General features: G+C 43.0%; 1 protein-coding gene across 2 annotated transcripts in view; it reads right to left on the bottom strand.

Annotated features, from left to right (window-relative positions):
• Window positions 1-15679, bottom strand: part of LOC139267485 (dynein axonemal heavy chain 8-like) — a 2569686-nt gene that overhangs the window by 512872 nt on the left and 2041135 nt on the right. For both annotated transcript variants that reach the window (XM_070885867.1, XM_070885866.1), the window contains 2 exons: window positions 7261-7453; window positions 5564-5686 (listed from right to left, as the gene is read on the bottom strand). In XM_070885867.1, coding sequence (XP_070741968.1) covers window positions 5564-5686; window positions 7261-7453 — 316 coding nt within the window. The remainder of the gene's footprint in view (window positions 1-5563; window positions 5687-7260; window positions 7454-15679) is intronic.

The raw sequence follows: 15679 nt of genomic DNA on the forward strand, positions 1-15679 counted from the left end.
TATACATATAATAAGCAAAGAAAAGTTGGGCAATTGCGATCGGAGCTACAGTTTATCTACAATAAGCAATGTTGTGCGATGCAGGATTTCAACTGTATTCTGATAATGTAGCGGCATACACCCATTGGAAGCACACAGGTCCAGTGGGCTACCCGATTCTGTAGCCTGCGCCCCTGGGACCAGAGTGATGTACTACGGAGTGTGGCCACAAGCAGCTAAATAGACAAGTTGCAGAGCAAGCGATCTCAGGAGGGCAACAGCACCGGTATTGATACCTTGCCCCTGATCAGCTCCACTTCTCAAGCACCCGATGGCAACAACCGCCACGAGCCTGAAAGAGCAAACTGCACTCAGGTGCAGCTCCTAGACCACATCGCCACCAAGGCTACACCCGGGAACGAAGGGTCACCCGCAACGGTTCTCCCAATTGGGACCGGGACCAGATAGGATCCCAAACCAAATGACGCCCAGACAAGGAGTTAGCAGTTCCCTGCGCACTGCTAGACGACTGCTCCTCTGGGAGCAGCAGCGACCCGGGGCACAAGGAGAGGACAGGGAGGTCACAGGCATCTGTGAACCTGTCCGACACTAGGAGCAATGGCAAAGGCCCCGAGAGCGGGAAACTCGAGCCAACCGGGTTGAGCCATGGGCACACACACGGATCACACTCAGAACCCACTGAAGCCCTACTGCATCACTGAACCATCCCAACTGGTAACCACTACCCAACGTTGTGGCAATAAGGACTTGGGGGTTAACAGGGAGAGTGCCAAGCCAAAGCACAGCCAAGGTGCAAGGGCTATTGGCACTTAGGTCTGGGGAGAGCTAAGCCAGAGCACATAGTGCAAAGGTATTGGCACAAAAGACTTGGGGGAGAGTGATATTATATATGTATACTATAGCTATACTCTGTGTAGTCACTGTATAGTTGCATAAGATGGAGACTTGTTTACAGGAGGTACCTTAAACAAGGTTCACACTGTATACACTATGCTGGCACCACCAGAGGGTACAACTGGTGGAGGCCTAGGGGTCACCTGTACACCACAGGTACCCAGGTATAAAAGGGAGACAACCATTTGTGTCCTCACTCTGGAGTTATATTAAATGGACTAAGGTCACTGCAGTTCAAGTACAATACTTTGCCTCGTGGAGTCATTATCAGAGCACCAAAAGACATAACAAAGGGAATAGAGGGTTATGCTGATAGATTTAGATGAGGAAAGACGGGAGGAGGCTTGAGTGGAGCATAAACGCTGGCATGGATTGATTCGGCCGAATAGCCTGTTTCTGTATGGTATATCCTATGTAATCCTATGTAATCCTATATAATCCCTCAAATTTAGAAGGTTAAGGGGTGATCTGATCGAAGTTTTCAAGATATTAAGGGGAACAGATTGGGTAGATAGAGAGAAACTATTTCCGCTGGTTGGGGATTCTAGGACTAGGGGACATAATCGAAAAATTAGTGCCAGACCTTTCAGGAGTGAAATTAAGAAACACTTCGATACGCAAAGGGTGTTTGAAGTTTGGAACTCTCTTCCGCAAACAGAAATTGATGTTAGATCAATTGTTAATTTTAATCGGAGATTGATAGCTTTTTAAAATTGAACGTATTAAGGGATATGGGCCAAAGGCGGGTATGTGGAGTTAGGTCGCAGATCAGCCATGATCTCATTGAGTGGCAGAATAGGCTCAGGGGGCTAAATGGCCTACTCCTGTTCCGATGTGCCTTAGAGAGGGTGTAACAAAGATTCACTAGACTAAATCCTGGGATGAGGGGATTGTCCTATGAAGCGAGCTTGAGTAGACTAGGCCATAGTCACTGGAGTTTAAAAGAATGAGACAAAAGCAAAATACTGCGGATGCTGGAAATCTGAAATAAAAACAGAAAATTTTGGAAATACTCAGCAGGAATTTTGGAAATACTCAACATCTGGGGAGAGAGAAACAGAGTTAACATTTCAGGTCAATGAACCTTCATCAGAAGAATGAGAGGTGATCGAATTGAAAAATATAAAATTCTTAAGGGGCTTGACAGGATTAATGCTGGGAAGATGTTTCCCCTGGCTGAGGAGTTTACGATTAGTGGTCACAGTCTCAGAATAAGGGATTTGTCATTTAGGACACTAATGAGGAGACATTTTGTCACTCAGATGGTTGTGAATCTCTGGAATTCTCTACCCGAGAGGACTGTGGATGCTTAGTTGTTGAGTATATTCAAGTCAGAGATCGAGAAGATAGAAAGGAGAATAGTAAAAGTGGAGGGCAGAGAAACCTAAGGCAAAAAGCAAAAAAGGCCACATTACAGCAAAATCCTAAAGGGGCAAAGTGTGTTAAAAAGACAAGCCTGAAGGCTCTGTGCCTCAATGCGAGGAGTATTCGGAATAAGGTGGACGAATTAACTGCGCAGACAGCAGTTAATGGATATAATGTCATTGCATCACGGAGACATGGCTCCAGGGTGACCAAAGCTGGGAACACAACATCTGGGGGTATTCAACATTTAGGAAGGATAGACAGAAAGGAAAAGGAGGTGGGGTGGTGTTGCTGGTTCAAGAGGAAAGGACATTAGCTTGGATGTTGTGGAATCTGCATGGGTGGAGCTACGAAAGGGCAGAAAACGCTAGTGGGAGTTGTGTACAAACCACCAAACAGTAGTAATGAGGATGGGGACAGCATCAAACAAAAAATTAGGGATGCATGCAATATAGGTACAGCAGTTATCATGGGCGACTTTAATCTACATATTGACTGGGCTAACCAAACTGGTAGCAATGCGTTGGAGGAGTATTTCCTGGAGTGTATTAGGGATGGTTTTCGAGACCAATATGTCGAGGAACCAACTAGAGGGCTGGCCATCCTAGACTGGGTGATGTGTAATGAGAAAGGACTAATTAACAATCTTGTTGTGCGAGGCTCCTTGGGGAAGAGTGACCATAATATGGTAGAATTCTTTATTAAGATGGAGAGTGACACAGTTAATTCAGAGACTAGCGTCCTGAACTTGGGGAAAGGTAACTTCGATGGTATGAGACGTGAATTGGCTAGAATAGACTGGCGAGTGATACTTAAAGGGTTGATGCTGATAGGCAATGGCAAACATTTAAAGATCACATGGATGAACTTCAACAATTGTACATTCATGTCTGGGGTAAAAATAAAATGGGGAAGGTGGCTCAACCGTGGCTAACAAGGGAAATTAAGGATAGTGTTAAAGCCAAGGAAGAGGCATATAAATTGGCCAGAAAAAGCAGCAACCCTGAGGACTGGGAGAATTTTGTAATACTGCAGAGGAGGACAAAGGGTTTAATTAGGAGGGGGGAAATAGAGTATGAGAGGAAGCTTGCTGGGAACATAAAAACTGACTGCAAAAGCCTCTATAGATATGTGAAGAGAAAAAGATTAGTGAAAACAAACATAGCTCCCTTGCAGTCAGATTCGGGTGAATTTATAATGGGGAACAAAGAAATGGCAGACCAGTTAAACAAATACTTTGATTCTGTTTTCACGCTGGAAGACACGAATAACCTTCCGGAAATACTAGGGAACCGAGGGTCCAGTGAGAAGGAGGAACTGAAGGATATCCTTATAAAGCGGGAAATTGTGTTAGGGAAATTGATGGGATTGAAGGCCGATAAATCCCCGGGGCCTGATAGTCTGCATCCCAGAGTTCTTAAGGAAGTGCTCCAAGAAATAGTGGATGCATTGGTGATCATTTTCCAACAGTCTATCGACTCTGGATCAGTTCCTATGGACTGGAGGGTAGCTAATGTAACACCCATGTTTAAAAAAGGAGGGAGAGAGAAAACGGATAATTATAGACCAGTTAGCTTGACATCAGTAGTGGGGAAAATGTTGGAATCAATTATTAAGGATGAAATAGCAGCACATTTGGAAAGCAGTGACAGGATCAGTCCAAGTCACCCTGCAGCCTTTTAGCGTCCTCCCCACAGCTCACACCGCAACCCAGTTTAGTGTCAGGGTTGATAGGGAAATCATGCTTGACAAATCTTCTGGAATTTTTTGAGGATGTAACTAGTGGAGTGGACAAGGGAGAACTGGTAGAGTGGACTTTCAAAAGGCTTTTGACAAGGTCCGACACAAGAGATTGGGGGTAATGTACTGACGTGGATAGAGAACTGGTTGTCAGACAGGAAGCAGAGAGTCGGGATAAACGGGTCCTTTTCAGAATGGCAGACAGTGACTAGTGGAGTGCCACAGGGCTCAGTGCTGGGACCCCAGCTCTTTACAATATACATTAATGATTTAGATGAAGGAATTGAGTGTAATATCTACAAGTTTGCAGATGACACTAAACTGGGTTGCGGTGTGAGCTGTGGGGAGGACGCTAAAAGGCTGCAGGGTGACTTGGACAGGTTAGGTGAATGGGCAAATGCATGGCAGATGCAGTATAATGTGGATAAATGTGAGGTTATCCACTTTGGGGGCAAAAGCACAAAGGCAGAATATTATCTGAATGGCGGCAGGTTAGGAAAGGGGGAGCTGCAACGAGACCTGGGTGTCATGGTTCATCAGTCATTGAAAGTTGGCATGCAGGTACAGCAGACGGTGAAGAAGGCGAATGGTATGTTGGCCTTCATAGCTAGGGGAATTGAGTACAGGAGCAGGGAGGTCTTACTGCAGTTGTACAGGGCCTTGGTGAGGCCTCATCTGGAATATTGTGTTCAGTTTTGGTCTCCAAATCTGAGGAAGGAAATTCTTGCTATTGAGGGAGTGCAGCAAAGGTTCACCAGACTGATTCCAGGGATGGCGGGACTGACATATGAGGAGAGACTGGATCAACTGGGTCTTTATACACTGGAGTTTAAAAGGGTGCAAGGGATCTCATCGAAACTTACAAGATTCTGACGGGACTGGACAGGTTAGATGCGGGAAGAATGTTCCCGATGATGGGTAAGTCCAGAACCAGGGGACACAGTCTTAGAATAAGGGGTAGGCCATTTAGGACTGAGATGAGGAGAAACTTCTTCACTCAGAGAATTGTTAACCTGTGGAATTACCTACCGCAGAGTGTTGTTGATGCCAGTTCATTGCATATATTCAAGAGGGTGTTAGATATGGCCCTTACGGCTAAAGGGATCAAGGAGTATGGAGTGAAAGCAGGAAAGGGGTACTGAGGTGAATGATGAGCCATGATCTTATTGAATGGCGGTGCAGGCTCGAAGGGCTGAATGGCCTACTCCTGCACCTATTTTCTATGATTCTATGTTTCTATGATAGATTTTAAGATACTAAGAGAACCAAGGGATATGGGGATAGGGTGGGGAAGTGAAGTAGAAGAAGAAAGTAGAAGATCATCCATGATGTCATTAAATAGCAGAGCAGGCTCGAAGGATTTACTCCTGCTCCTATTTCTTATCGTTTTAAAATCAGTGTGTATGAAAGGATGACTAGTTCTGAATGAGATTAGAAATGCCGAAAACAGCTTCTGAAATGTAATTATTATGGAACTTTATTTTACATCATTTTCCTCCATGAAAAACTTAGATGTGATTTTTTTTTCACATATATATGATTAATTAGAATTTTAAAATCTCACTTTGACCAGGTGTGTCATTGCATCCTTGAAGAAGACTAGATCCAGATATCCTGATCGGACACCTTCATTATGTTGTGCCTGATAAAACTTCAGTTTTTGGGTCAGGAATTCGAAGCTTGGGACCTGGAACACATTTAATTACAACCGTTAGAATATCACAAAGATATCATAAAGATAATGAGAAATCAAGGATTCCATTAGCCCAATATAGCTCATTCTTCCACAGTAACCTAGAGTTACCGTATCACAGCATGTTCCTTTGACAATACAGTTACAAAAGAGCACTCAACTGCGATAAAGTACAATAAATTGGTTTTCCACTGCTATGCATCGGCGAATGCTTTGTTTGGTGGTGGGAAGCAGAGGAAAAAAGAATGGAGGCTTGTGATTCTAGATCCCAATCCTCTGTTTTGCCAGGGCTTTCCAAAATTTTCCCCAGGAGGTCCACATGGCGTGCCTGCGCCTGGAGCAGGATCAAGCATCAAAATCCTACTTTAATGAGGGGGGAGGACCTAATAATGCCTTTCGCCTCATTTTCCTCTCTGAAAATTAGTGGGTGCAAATTTGGATGAGTGACCAGTAGAAGCAGGGTGGTAGGCTTGTGCTCAGCCCTGCTCAGATCAGAGGCTCTGAGCAGGGACTAGGTGCCTATGGGAAGCCAGCCAGAGGTAAGCTTTTTCCTTCCCTCAGGCCAGCAGGAAGAGAATTCAATCATGACCAGAAGGCTCAGAAGCCAGCAGCCATTACTACTGCTGCAGTCCTCTCAAGCCTGGATTTTCACCGACATTTACAGTTGTAAGATTCTATCAAGGGGTAGGCCTACATTGGGGATGCATGGGGTAATTGACATGATCTGAAACCGCAAATACACACAAATTCAGTTCAGGTCAGATGGAGTGCATTTTGAGTGTATTGATCTTGATTTGTGCACAGGTGAACTTAGAATAAATTGGCTCCATATCTTTTTGTATACTTTGTAATTTCTACAGCAAATTTGAAATATAATTTTATCTAGGAGAGACGCAGAAATGAAAGTGATCAAGACAGATTAATTTGATATATTCAAGAGGGAGTTACATATGGCCCTTACGGCTAAGGGGATCAAGAGGTATGGGGAGAAAGCAGGAATGGGGTACTGAGGTGAGTGATCAGCCATGATTTTATTGAATGATGGTGCAGGCTCAAAGGGCCGAATGGCCTACTCCTGCACCTATTTTCTATGTTTCTATGCAGCTAGGCTAAGGAATGACAGGTGATTTTGATGTAGAAAAATTCAAGATAACGCACATTGGTACAGGTAATATGAAATGTATGTCTGATGCACAAATGTCAATGTGAGAAGTATAAAAGTAAAAAGTGTTTGCACATAATTATTGACCATTTATTACAGGAAGTTGTTAGTAACAGTATCAGATATGGTAAACATCTCAAGGCATCAAATTAAAATTGGTTGAGGCTCTCATAGTTCCCCCTGACTGAAGCAGTCATCGGGACAAATTGAGAATTGAACCTAGTCCCTTCTCGTCTTTATAGATTTGTATTACACTACATGGGCCACTAGAGAAGCTGCATCTATGGTTTTGACAGTTATGGATTGAGAGATATGGTTAAGAAGGTGGAATTGAAGTTTATGAAAAATGAAAAGCACTTAATAGCAGAATTAACAAAATCACTTTAAAGCTGACAACACTATGTACCAGTTCATAGACTTTTGGGACAAGAAATACATAATCATCAGGTTCTTCACCAGTTGGCTCTGGCATTTCACGAAGGAAATCAACAAAGTATGGCTCTTCATGAAGCTTTCCTGCCAGTTGTCTTCCAATGTTGTCTTCAATAACACGTGTGATTGCATTTTTGAACCAATGTCTATCCTCTTCACTTACAAATCTAATAGGTAATATGAAAGTCAATATTAATCATTAATCATATTAATCATTACTAATTTTACTATCATGAAGAGACCAACTGTATCCAGCATAAAATTGCATGTTTATACCTTAACTTGTGTAAATGTGATTTTACAAAGGTACCCAAGCAGTATTCTAATGGTGTAATTATTGCTCGAGCAGAGAGCACAGCAAAGTGACTGTGAATGAAGTGAGCTGAGAACAGAAAAAGAACTTCTTAAATAGGAATTTGGTGAGAGTGGGAAGTAGAGGGGAACGAGGTATTAAGCAAATTAACCAAGGAACCAAAGCAAAAAAAAAGGGAGAATTTAAGACATTTAATTAAAGGGGATTTATTTTTTTATTATGTTTTTTTCTTATGGATTATTTTTTAACTCAACAAGCTTAAAACTTTAAAGCTGCATGAGGATGGAATACTGTATGAATTCTGGAAGTTGCATTCCTCCCAGGCGCAGATTCTGGAAAGTTTCATCTGCAGTAACTGCAAGCTAGTCAATACACTCAGGGCTGAAGTTGTCGGCCTTAGTGGTGGGAGTCAGAATAGGAAAGGAAATCCCGGGACATAAAGCAGGATGGTGGGTCTCTATAAGGGTCCCAGAAGCAATGTTCCCTCTAATTTTATTTTGTATCGATCAGGCCACAAACTCCTTTGATTGCGGCCTTTTTATCCGTTTTTACAACAACTGTTACAACAGCAACGACAGCAACCACTCAAAAACATATATACAGTAATGCCATATTGCCACCCCACCGTCTCAAATCATGAGACAATCAGACAAAGTTAGATACAAGTTTAATATAGCTTCGTTGCTTTCAAATTCTATTCCTCTAGAAATGAACCCAGTGCTTTATTTTCACTTTTATGGCTTTTTTAATTTACGTTGCTACTTTTTAATCATTTGTGAATCTGTACTCCTTGATCCCTTTGCACCTCTACTCCATTAAGACTTATTTTCCAAGGAGTAGCTAGCCTCCTTATTCCTCCTACCAAAATGCACCACCTCGCACTTATCTATATGGAAATTATATGCCCATTCTGCAGGTTTGTTTACAGTAGAATTAAAGAAAGAAAGAAAGAAACAAAGGCCCCAAGTTTCGTCCCGCGGCGAAAACGGCGCACCTCCGAGCTGGGCGCCTGTTTCTCGCGCCGAAAACTGCGCCTAAAAAAATGTCCGATATTCTCAAGCTCCTTGGAGCTCGATGTCTGCTTGGCGCGGCGCGCTCTTCGCAGCAGGGGGTGGAGCCTAACACTCGCGCCGATTTTCTAACTAGCAGGGGGCGGGTACAATTTAAATTAGCCTTCGTGTTGCCGGCAACCCTGCGTGTGCGCGTTGGAGCGTGCGCGCATGCGCAGTCTCACACAAACATTGGCACTTGGCCATTTTTAAAAATACTGCAGAAAAAGAAGATTTGTTTCTTGGACCCCTGCAAAGGCTTGTAATTTAATTTTTTTTGATATTTCTGTGTGTGAGGGAGTTCTTTTAGCAGCACTGGTGAATAAATCACCTTCCTGAAATCAGTGAGTTCAGCTTTTCACTGCTAAACTTGCAGAACTGGTGCTGCATTGATGCATGCAAATTAAGGACTGTGTGTTTGGAGAAATAAGAGTGCCAATTCAACTTTGCAATAATACGTGGTGTTGACAATGCAGCACCCATTCTGCAAGTTTAAATATAAAACTGTTGATGTAGCTGCCTCTCCCTGTCCAAATGGCCTCAGTCCCCCTCACAGCTCGAAGGCTGCTGCTGTATCTTCGGCTGCCGGCCAGCCACTGACGTCGCTGATATCCTATGGCCGAATGGCCTCACGTCCGTCCGCTGCTGATTCTTTGGCTGCCGGCCAGCCACTGACGCCGCCCCTAAAGCCTGGCCGAATGGCCTCAAGAACCTTAATGAGCTGCGTGTGTCCTGCGTTGATTCTTCGGCTACCGGCCAGCCACTGACGCCGCTGATATCTCATGGCCGAATGGCCTCGGGTCCGTCCGGTGCTGCTTCTTCACGGCCAGCCACGAAGAGAATGAAGGCCTGCCTCAAGCACTGCAGCTCAGCTCGAAGCTTGCTGCCGCTGCCGTCGAGACACTGACGCCACACCCCTGCCTGTCTCCAACATGAAAGGCCTGCCTGAAGCACTTTCACACAGGTAGGTACATGGTTTATTTAATCTTTTCTTTGCTTATAAATTTTTATTCAGGTTGGATTTATTTGTATAAATTTGTATAAGTATAACTAAGGATTGATTGTAGAATTTAATGACTTCCCTTCCCCCCCCACCCCCCTCGTTCCCTACGCCTAATTTGTAACCTACGCCTGATTTTCTAAAGTGTAGACAAGGTTTTTTCGAGCGTACAAAAATCTTCACTATTCTATTCTAAGTTAGTTTGGAGTAAGTTTTCACTCACGAAACTTTGAAATCAGGCATAAGTGGCCGGACACGCCCCCTTTTGAAAAAGAAATTCTGTTCCAAAGTGAAACTGTTCCAACTGACTAGAACGGGAGCAAACTAAATGTCGAGAATTCCGATTTCTAAGATACTCCGTTCTACACCAGTTGCTCCTAAAAATCAGGAGCAAATCATGTGGAAACTTGGGGCCATAGAAACAAAATAAAAGAATGAAAGAAAGAAAGGTTTTTAGTTCATCATGTACTAACTCTATTGAAATAAAAAATTACAGAAATGACTGGGATATAAAAGAACTGCATAATAATGCATTAACATTTCAAATACATCATTCAGTTGTTTCCTCTCTTTCTGTCTCTCACAGACTCTGAGGTACAAACAGGCACAAACTTTTCCCTCTCTCTCATAACACAATTTAAATTACTGTGATCGACTCTTTCATAAAGGGGACAACACCTGGCAAAATTCACTTTCCCATTATTTTTTACGACATTTGACAATATTCTGAATATTTTTTAAATTCTGATTTTTGTTTCACTGGAGGCTTAAAACCTGTTTGCTTTAGCCTCTTTCCAACAGCCTCTGTAGACGTGCTGTGCCTCCACCTGTGTTGTTCCAAAGTGCATTTGCTGCTCAGTCCCCAGAAATGGATTACACCTATAATGTCTGTAGCTCCACACTGTGGACTCCTGTGTTACTGCAGCCAGTGCTGTTTATAATAGAGAAGGTCACCTGACTGGTGACTTCTGGAAGCTTCTGACATCTTAAAAGCTGTGTGTGTTGTGTGCTCTCTGAAGATATCACAATGGAGATGAGGATGGGATTAAGCGGATAAAATAAAGTTGCAATTTTAATTGATGGAGGATTCAGCCAGCCGACAGTGACTTTGAGAGCTTCTTTGTTTTGATTAACAGCTACAAATCCGAGATAAATTACAAGCACACTTATTTGAACTGCCAGAGTCCAGATGGCTGCGCCTATGGGGGTAATAGGGCATTTGGAGGAATTTCAACATGACCGTGAAAGTTACAGAGCATATGTGGAGCGGCTAGAAATGTTTTTAACCACAAATAATGTCATCGAGTCCCTGATAATGAAAACAATAACCGGGCGGTGTTGGAATGAAAAAGGGCTATTTTCTTAACTGAAGCAGGGCCTGAGGTGTATGAAACCCTGATAAATTTGCTTGCGCCTGACAACCCAAAGGACACAACTCTGAAGCAGATTCAGCACTACAGCCCCGTGCCCATGGAAATTGCTGAAAGTTATCATTTCAGAATACAAGATCAGTTAAACAGAAGAAAATATCAGTGAGTACATTGTAGCATTAAAAAAGCTTTCAGGACCGAGCATTGCGTGATCGCTTTGTTTGTGGGGTGAAAAATGATGCGATCAGAAGAAAGTTATTGACAACGCCTAACTTGACTTTTGATTTAGCTTGTCAGACAGCTATGTCAGTGAGCATGGCCGACCAATATTCCCGAGAATTTCAAACTATTTTCAGTTGTCAGACAACCGAGGTGAATCACCTAGCAGGTTCAAAGTAAAAGGCGGTTGGGCCCCAAATTCTCAGAAACTGGCAATGGTAACAGAGGATTGAAGTCCTGCTATCGGTGCCTGGGACAACACATTGCTCAAAGTTGTCCATATCTGAAGGCAGAGTGTTTCTTCTGCAGGAAAACTGGGCATCTTGCGAAGGCATGCTGACTGAAGGGTAAACCGGCTTTCAAAGCTATGAGTAGAAATCCCCAGAGACTACATAGCATGGAAGAAAAACAATAGGACGAGGAGATGATCAGGAGCACGAGATTAACTAACAGCGATTCAAAAAGTATCATAATCCACATAAATGTTGCAGGAATTAAGATACCCATGGAAATCGATACTGGTGCATCCGTGAGTGTAGTACCTATACTTCGACAAATTGCATGATTTCTCATTGGAGAAATCCAAGATAGAGCTGCGAGGCTACATGGGAGAGACCATTCTTGTGGTAGATTGTATCACCGTATCAGTGAAATACAAGAATCAATTTCAGAGCTTGCCTCTAATAGTAGTGGCAGAAGACAAGCCTGCCTTACTGGGAAGAAATTGGCTGGGATCACTGAAGCTGGACTGGAGTGAGAATTTTCATGTTGAAACGAGATTTGCATCAAAGGATGATGTCATCAAGAATTATCCGAAGGTATTCTGCGAAACAGGCAGTCCGATTCAAGGCTTCAAGGCAAATGTCAGGGTACAGAAGAATGCTAGATCGGTTTACTGCAAGCCACGTTCCATACCATATGCACTCAAGGAGAAAGTTGAGCAAGAACTCAAAAGACTAGAGACTGTGAACATTATCTCTAAGATACATGTATGTAATTGGGCTACACCCATTGTTGTTGTACCTAAGTCCGACGGTAAAGTAAGATTGTGTGGTGATTATAAAGTAACTGTAAACCAGGTTCGAAAGGGTAATATCCCCACTACACTGCCAAATATAGAAGATTTGTTCACAACACTGACAGGTGGTCAGATCTTCTCAAAGTTGGAACTTATGAATGCCTACTTACAGCTTGAACTAGATGCGGAGTCCAAGTCATGTTTGACCATAAATATTCATCTAAGCCTATACCAATTTAATAGGCTACAATTTAGAGTGTCTTCCGCCCCTGCCATATTCCAAGGGGTGATGAACCAGATTTCGCAAGGTATTGAAGGGGTAGTATGTTATTTAGATAACATACTAATTTCAGCGCCAAATAGGCAAACTCATAATAACATATTGAATGAAGTCCTCAAATGGCTAGAGAAGCACAGAGTACGAGTGTCTGCTCATAAGTGTGAGTTATTTCAAAACTCAGTGGAGTACTTAGAGTACAGGATAGACAAAGATGGTTTCCATCCAACCGAGGGAAAGCTCGATGCAATCAGAAATGCACCCACTCCCAAGAATGTCACTGAACTTCGATCATTTTTGGATCTCTTGAACAATTACGGGAAGTTCCTACCAAATTTGGCTACAGTATTACATCCAGTGAACGAACTATTGAAAAAACAGGTCCATTGGAAGTGGTCAGAAGAATGCGATACAGCATTCAAGCAGTGTAAAAGCTAATTGGTAGAGAGCACTATGTTAGTTCACTATGACGTATCGAAGTACCAGTGAGCGTAATTATGCGCAAAGCGAAAGGGAAGCTTTGACATTAATTTTTGGGGTCAAGAAGTTGCACAAATACTTGTATGGTCGTAAGTTTACCAGCGTTACAGACAGCAATCCTCCATCTAAAGTCCCCAGTTCCAACATTAGCTGCAGCCCGAATGCAGAGATGGGCTTTGATTTTGCAAGCATATATATATGATATTGAATACAGACGATCAGCTGATCACAGTAATGTTGATGCTTTGTCTAGATTGCCTTCCCCATCACAAATTACACCCGGTAGGGAAGAAGTGTTCTATTTTTCATACACTGATGAACTGCCAGTCACAGCTGAAGAGATTGGTAGAGCAACCAAACATGACCCAGTTATGTCAAAGGTGCATGATTATATTGCAAATGGATTGCCAAACCAGGTAATAGACAAAGATATTCATCCATTCTTCATTCTCTATCCATGTCAATACATTACCCCCAATGCCATGTGCCTTAATTTTGCACACTAATCTCTTGTGTGGGACCTTGTCAAAAGCCTTTTGAAAGTCCAAATACACCACATCCACTGGTTCTCCCTTATTACATCTCAAAAAATTCTGGAAGATTTGTCAAGCATGATTTCCCTTTCATAAATCCATGCTGACTTGGACTGATCCTGTCACTGCTTTCCAAATGCGCTGCTATTACATCTTTAATAATTGATTCCAGCATTGTCCCCACGACCGTTGTCAGGCTAACCGGTCTATAATTCCGTTTTCTCTCTCCCTCCTTTCTTAAAAAGTGGAGTTACATTAGCTACCCTCCAATCCATTGGAACTGATCCAGAGTCAATGCAATGTTGGAAAATGACAACTAATGCATCGACTATTTCTTGGGCCACTTGTTTAAGTACTCTGGGATGCAGACTATCAGGCCCTAGGGATTTATCGGCCTTCAATCCCATCAATTTCCCGAACACCATTTCCTGACTAATAAGGATTTCCCTCAGTTCCGTTAGTTCCTCCTTCACGAGAATCTCAGTCCCCTGGTATTTTCGGGAGGTTATTTATATCTTTCTCAGTGAAGACAGAACCAAAGTATTTGTTCAATTGGTCTGCCATTTCCTTGTTCCCCATTATGAATTCACCTGATTCTGACTGCAAGGAACCTACATTAGTCTTCACTAATCTTTTTCTCTTCACATATCTATAGAAGCTTTTGCAGTCAGTTTTCATGAGCCCTGCAAGCTTCCTCTCATTCTCTATTTTTCCCCCTCCAAATTAAACCCTTTGTCCTCCTCTGCTGAAATCTCAATTTCTCCCAGTCCTCAGGTTTGCTGCTTTTTCTGGCCAATTTATATGCCTCTTCTTTGGATTTAACACTATCCCTAATTTCCCTTGTTAGCCACAGTTGAGCCACCTTCCCTGTTTTACTTTTACACGAGACAATGATGCACAATTGTTGTAGTTCATCCATGTGATCTTTAAATGTCTGCCATTGCCTATCTACCATCAACCCTTTAAGAACATAAGAACATAAGAATTAGAAACAGGAGTAGGCCATCTAGCCCCTCGAGCCTGCTCCGCCATTCAACAATATCATGGCTGATCTGGCCGTGGACTCAGTTCCACTTACCCACCCGCTCCCCATAACCCTTAATTCCCTTATTGGTTAAAAAACTATCCATCTGTGATTTGAATACATTCAATGAGCTAGCCTCAACTGCTTCCTTGGGCAGAGAATTCCACAGATTCACAACCCTCTGGGAGAAGAAATTCCTTCTCAACTCGGTTTTAAATTGGCTCCCCCGTATTTTGAGGCTGTGCCCCCTAGTTCTAGTCTCCCAGATCAGTGAAAGCAACCTCTCTGCATCTATCTTGTCTGTCCCTTTCATTATTTTAAATGTTTCTATAAGATCACCCCTCATCCTTCTGAACTCCAACGAGTAAAGAACCAGTCTACTCAATCTATCATCATAAGGTAATCCCCTCATCTCCGGAATCAGCCTAGTGAATCGTCTCTGTACCCCTTCCAAGGCTAGTAGATCCTTCCTTAAGTAAGGTGACCAAAACTCCAGGTGCGACCTCACCAATACCCTGTACAGCTGCAGCAGGACCTCCCTGCTTTTGTACTCCATCCCTCTCGCAATGAAGGCCAACATTCCATTCGCCTTCCTGATTACCTGCTGCAACTGCAAACTAACTTTTTGGGATTCATGCACAAGGACCCCCCAGGTCCCTCTGCACCGCAGCATGTTGTAATTTCTCCCCATTCAAATAATATTCCCTTTTACTGTTTTTTTTTCCAAGGTGGATGACCTCACATTTTCCGACATTGTATTCCATCTGCCAAACCTTAGCCCATTCGCTTAACCTATCTAAATCTCTTTTCAGCCTCTCTGTGTCCTCTACACAACCCGCTTTCCCACTAATCTTTGTGTCATCTGCAAATTTTGTTACACTACACTCTGTCCCCTCTTCCAGGTCATCTATGTAAATTGTAAACAGATGTGGTCCCAGCATCGATCCCTGTGGCATACCACTAACCACCGATTTCCAACCCGAAAAGGACCCATTTATCCCGACTCTCTGCTTTCTGTTAGCCAGCCAATTCTCGATCCATGCTAATACATTTCCTCTGACTCCGCGTACCTTCATTTTCTGCAGTAACCTTTTGTGTGGCACCTTATCG

The sequence above is a fragment of the Pristiophorus japonicus genome, chromosome 7 (genome assembly GCF_044704955.1).
Source record: "Pristiophorus japonicus isolate sPriJap1 chromosome 7, sPriJap1.hap1, whole genome shotgun sequence".
Lineage (NCBI taxonomy): Eukaryota > Metazoa > Chordata > Chondrichthyes > Pristiophoridae > Pristiophorus > Pristiophorus japonicus.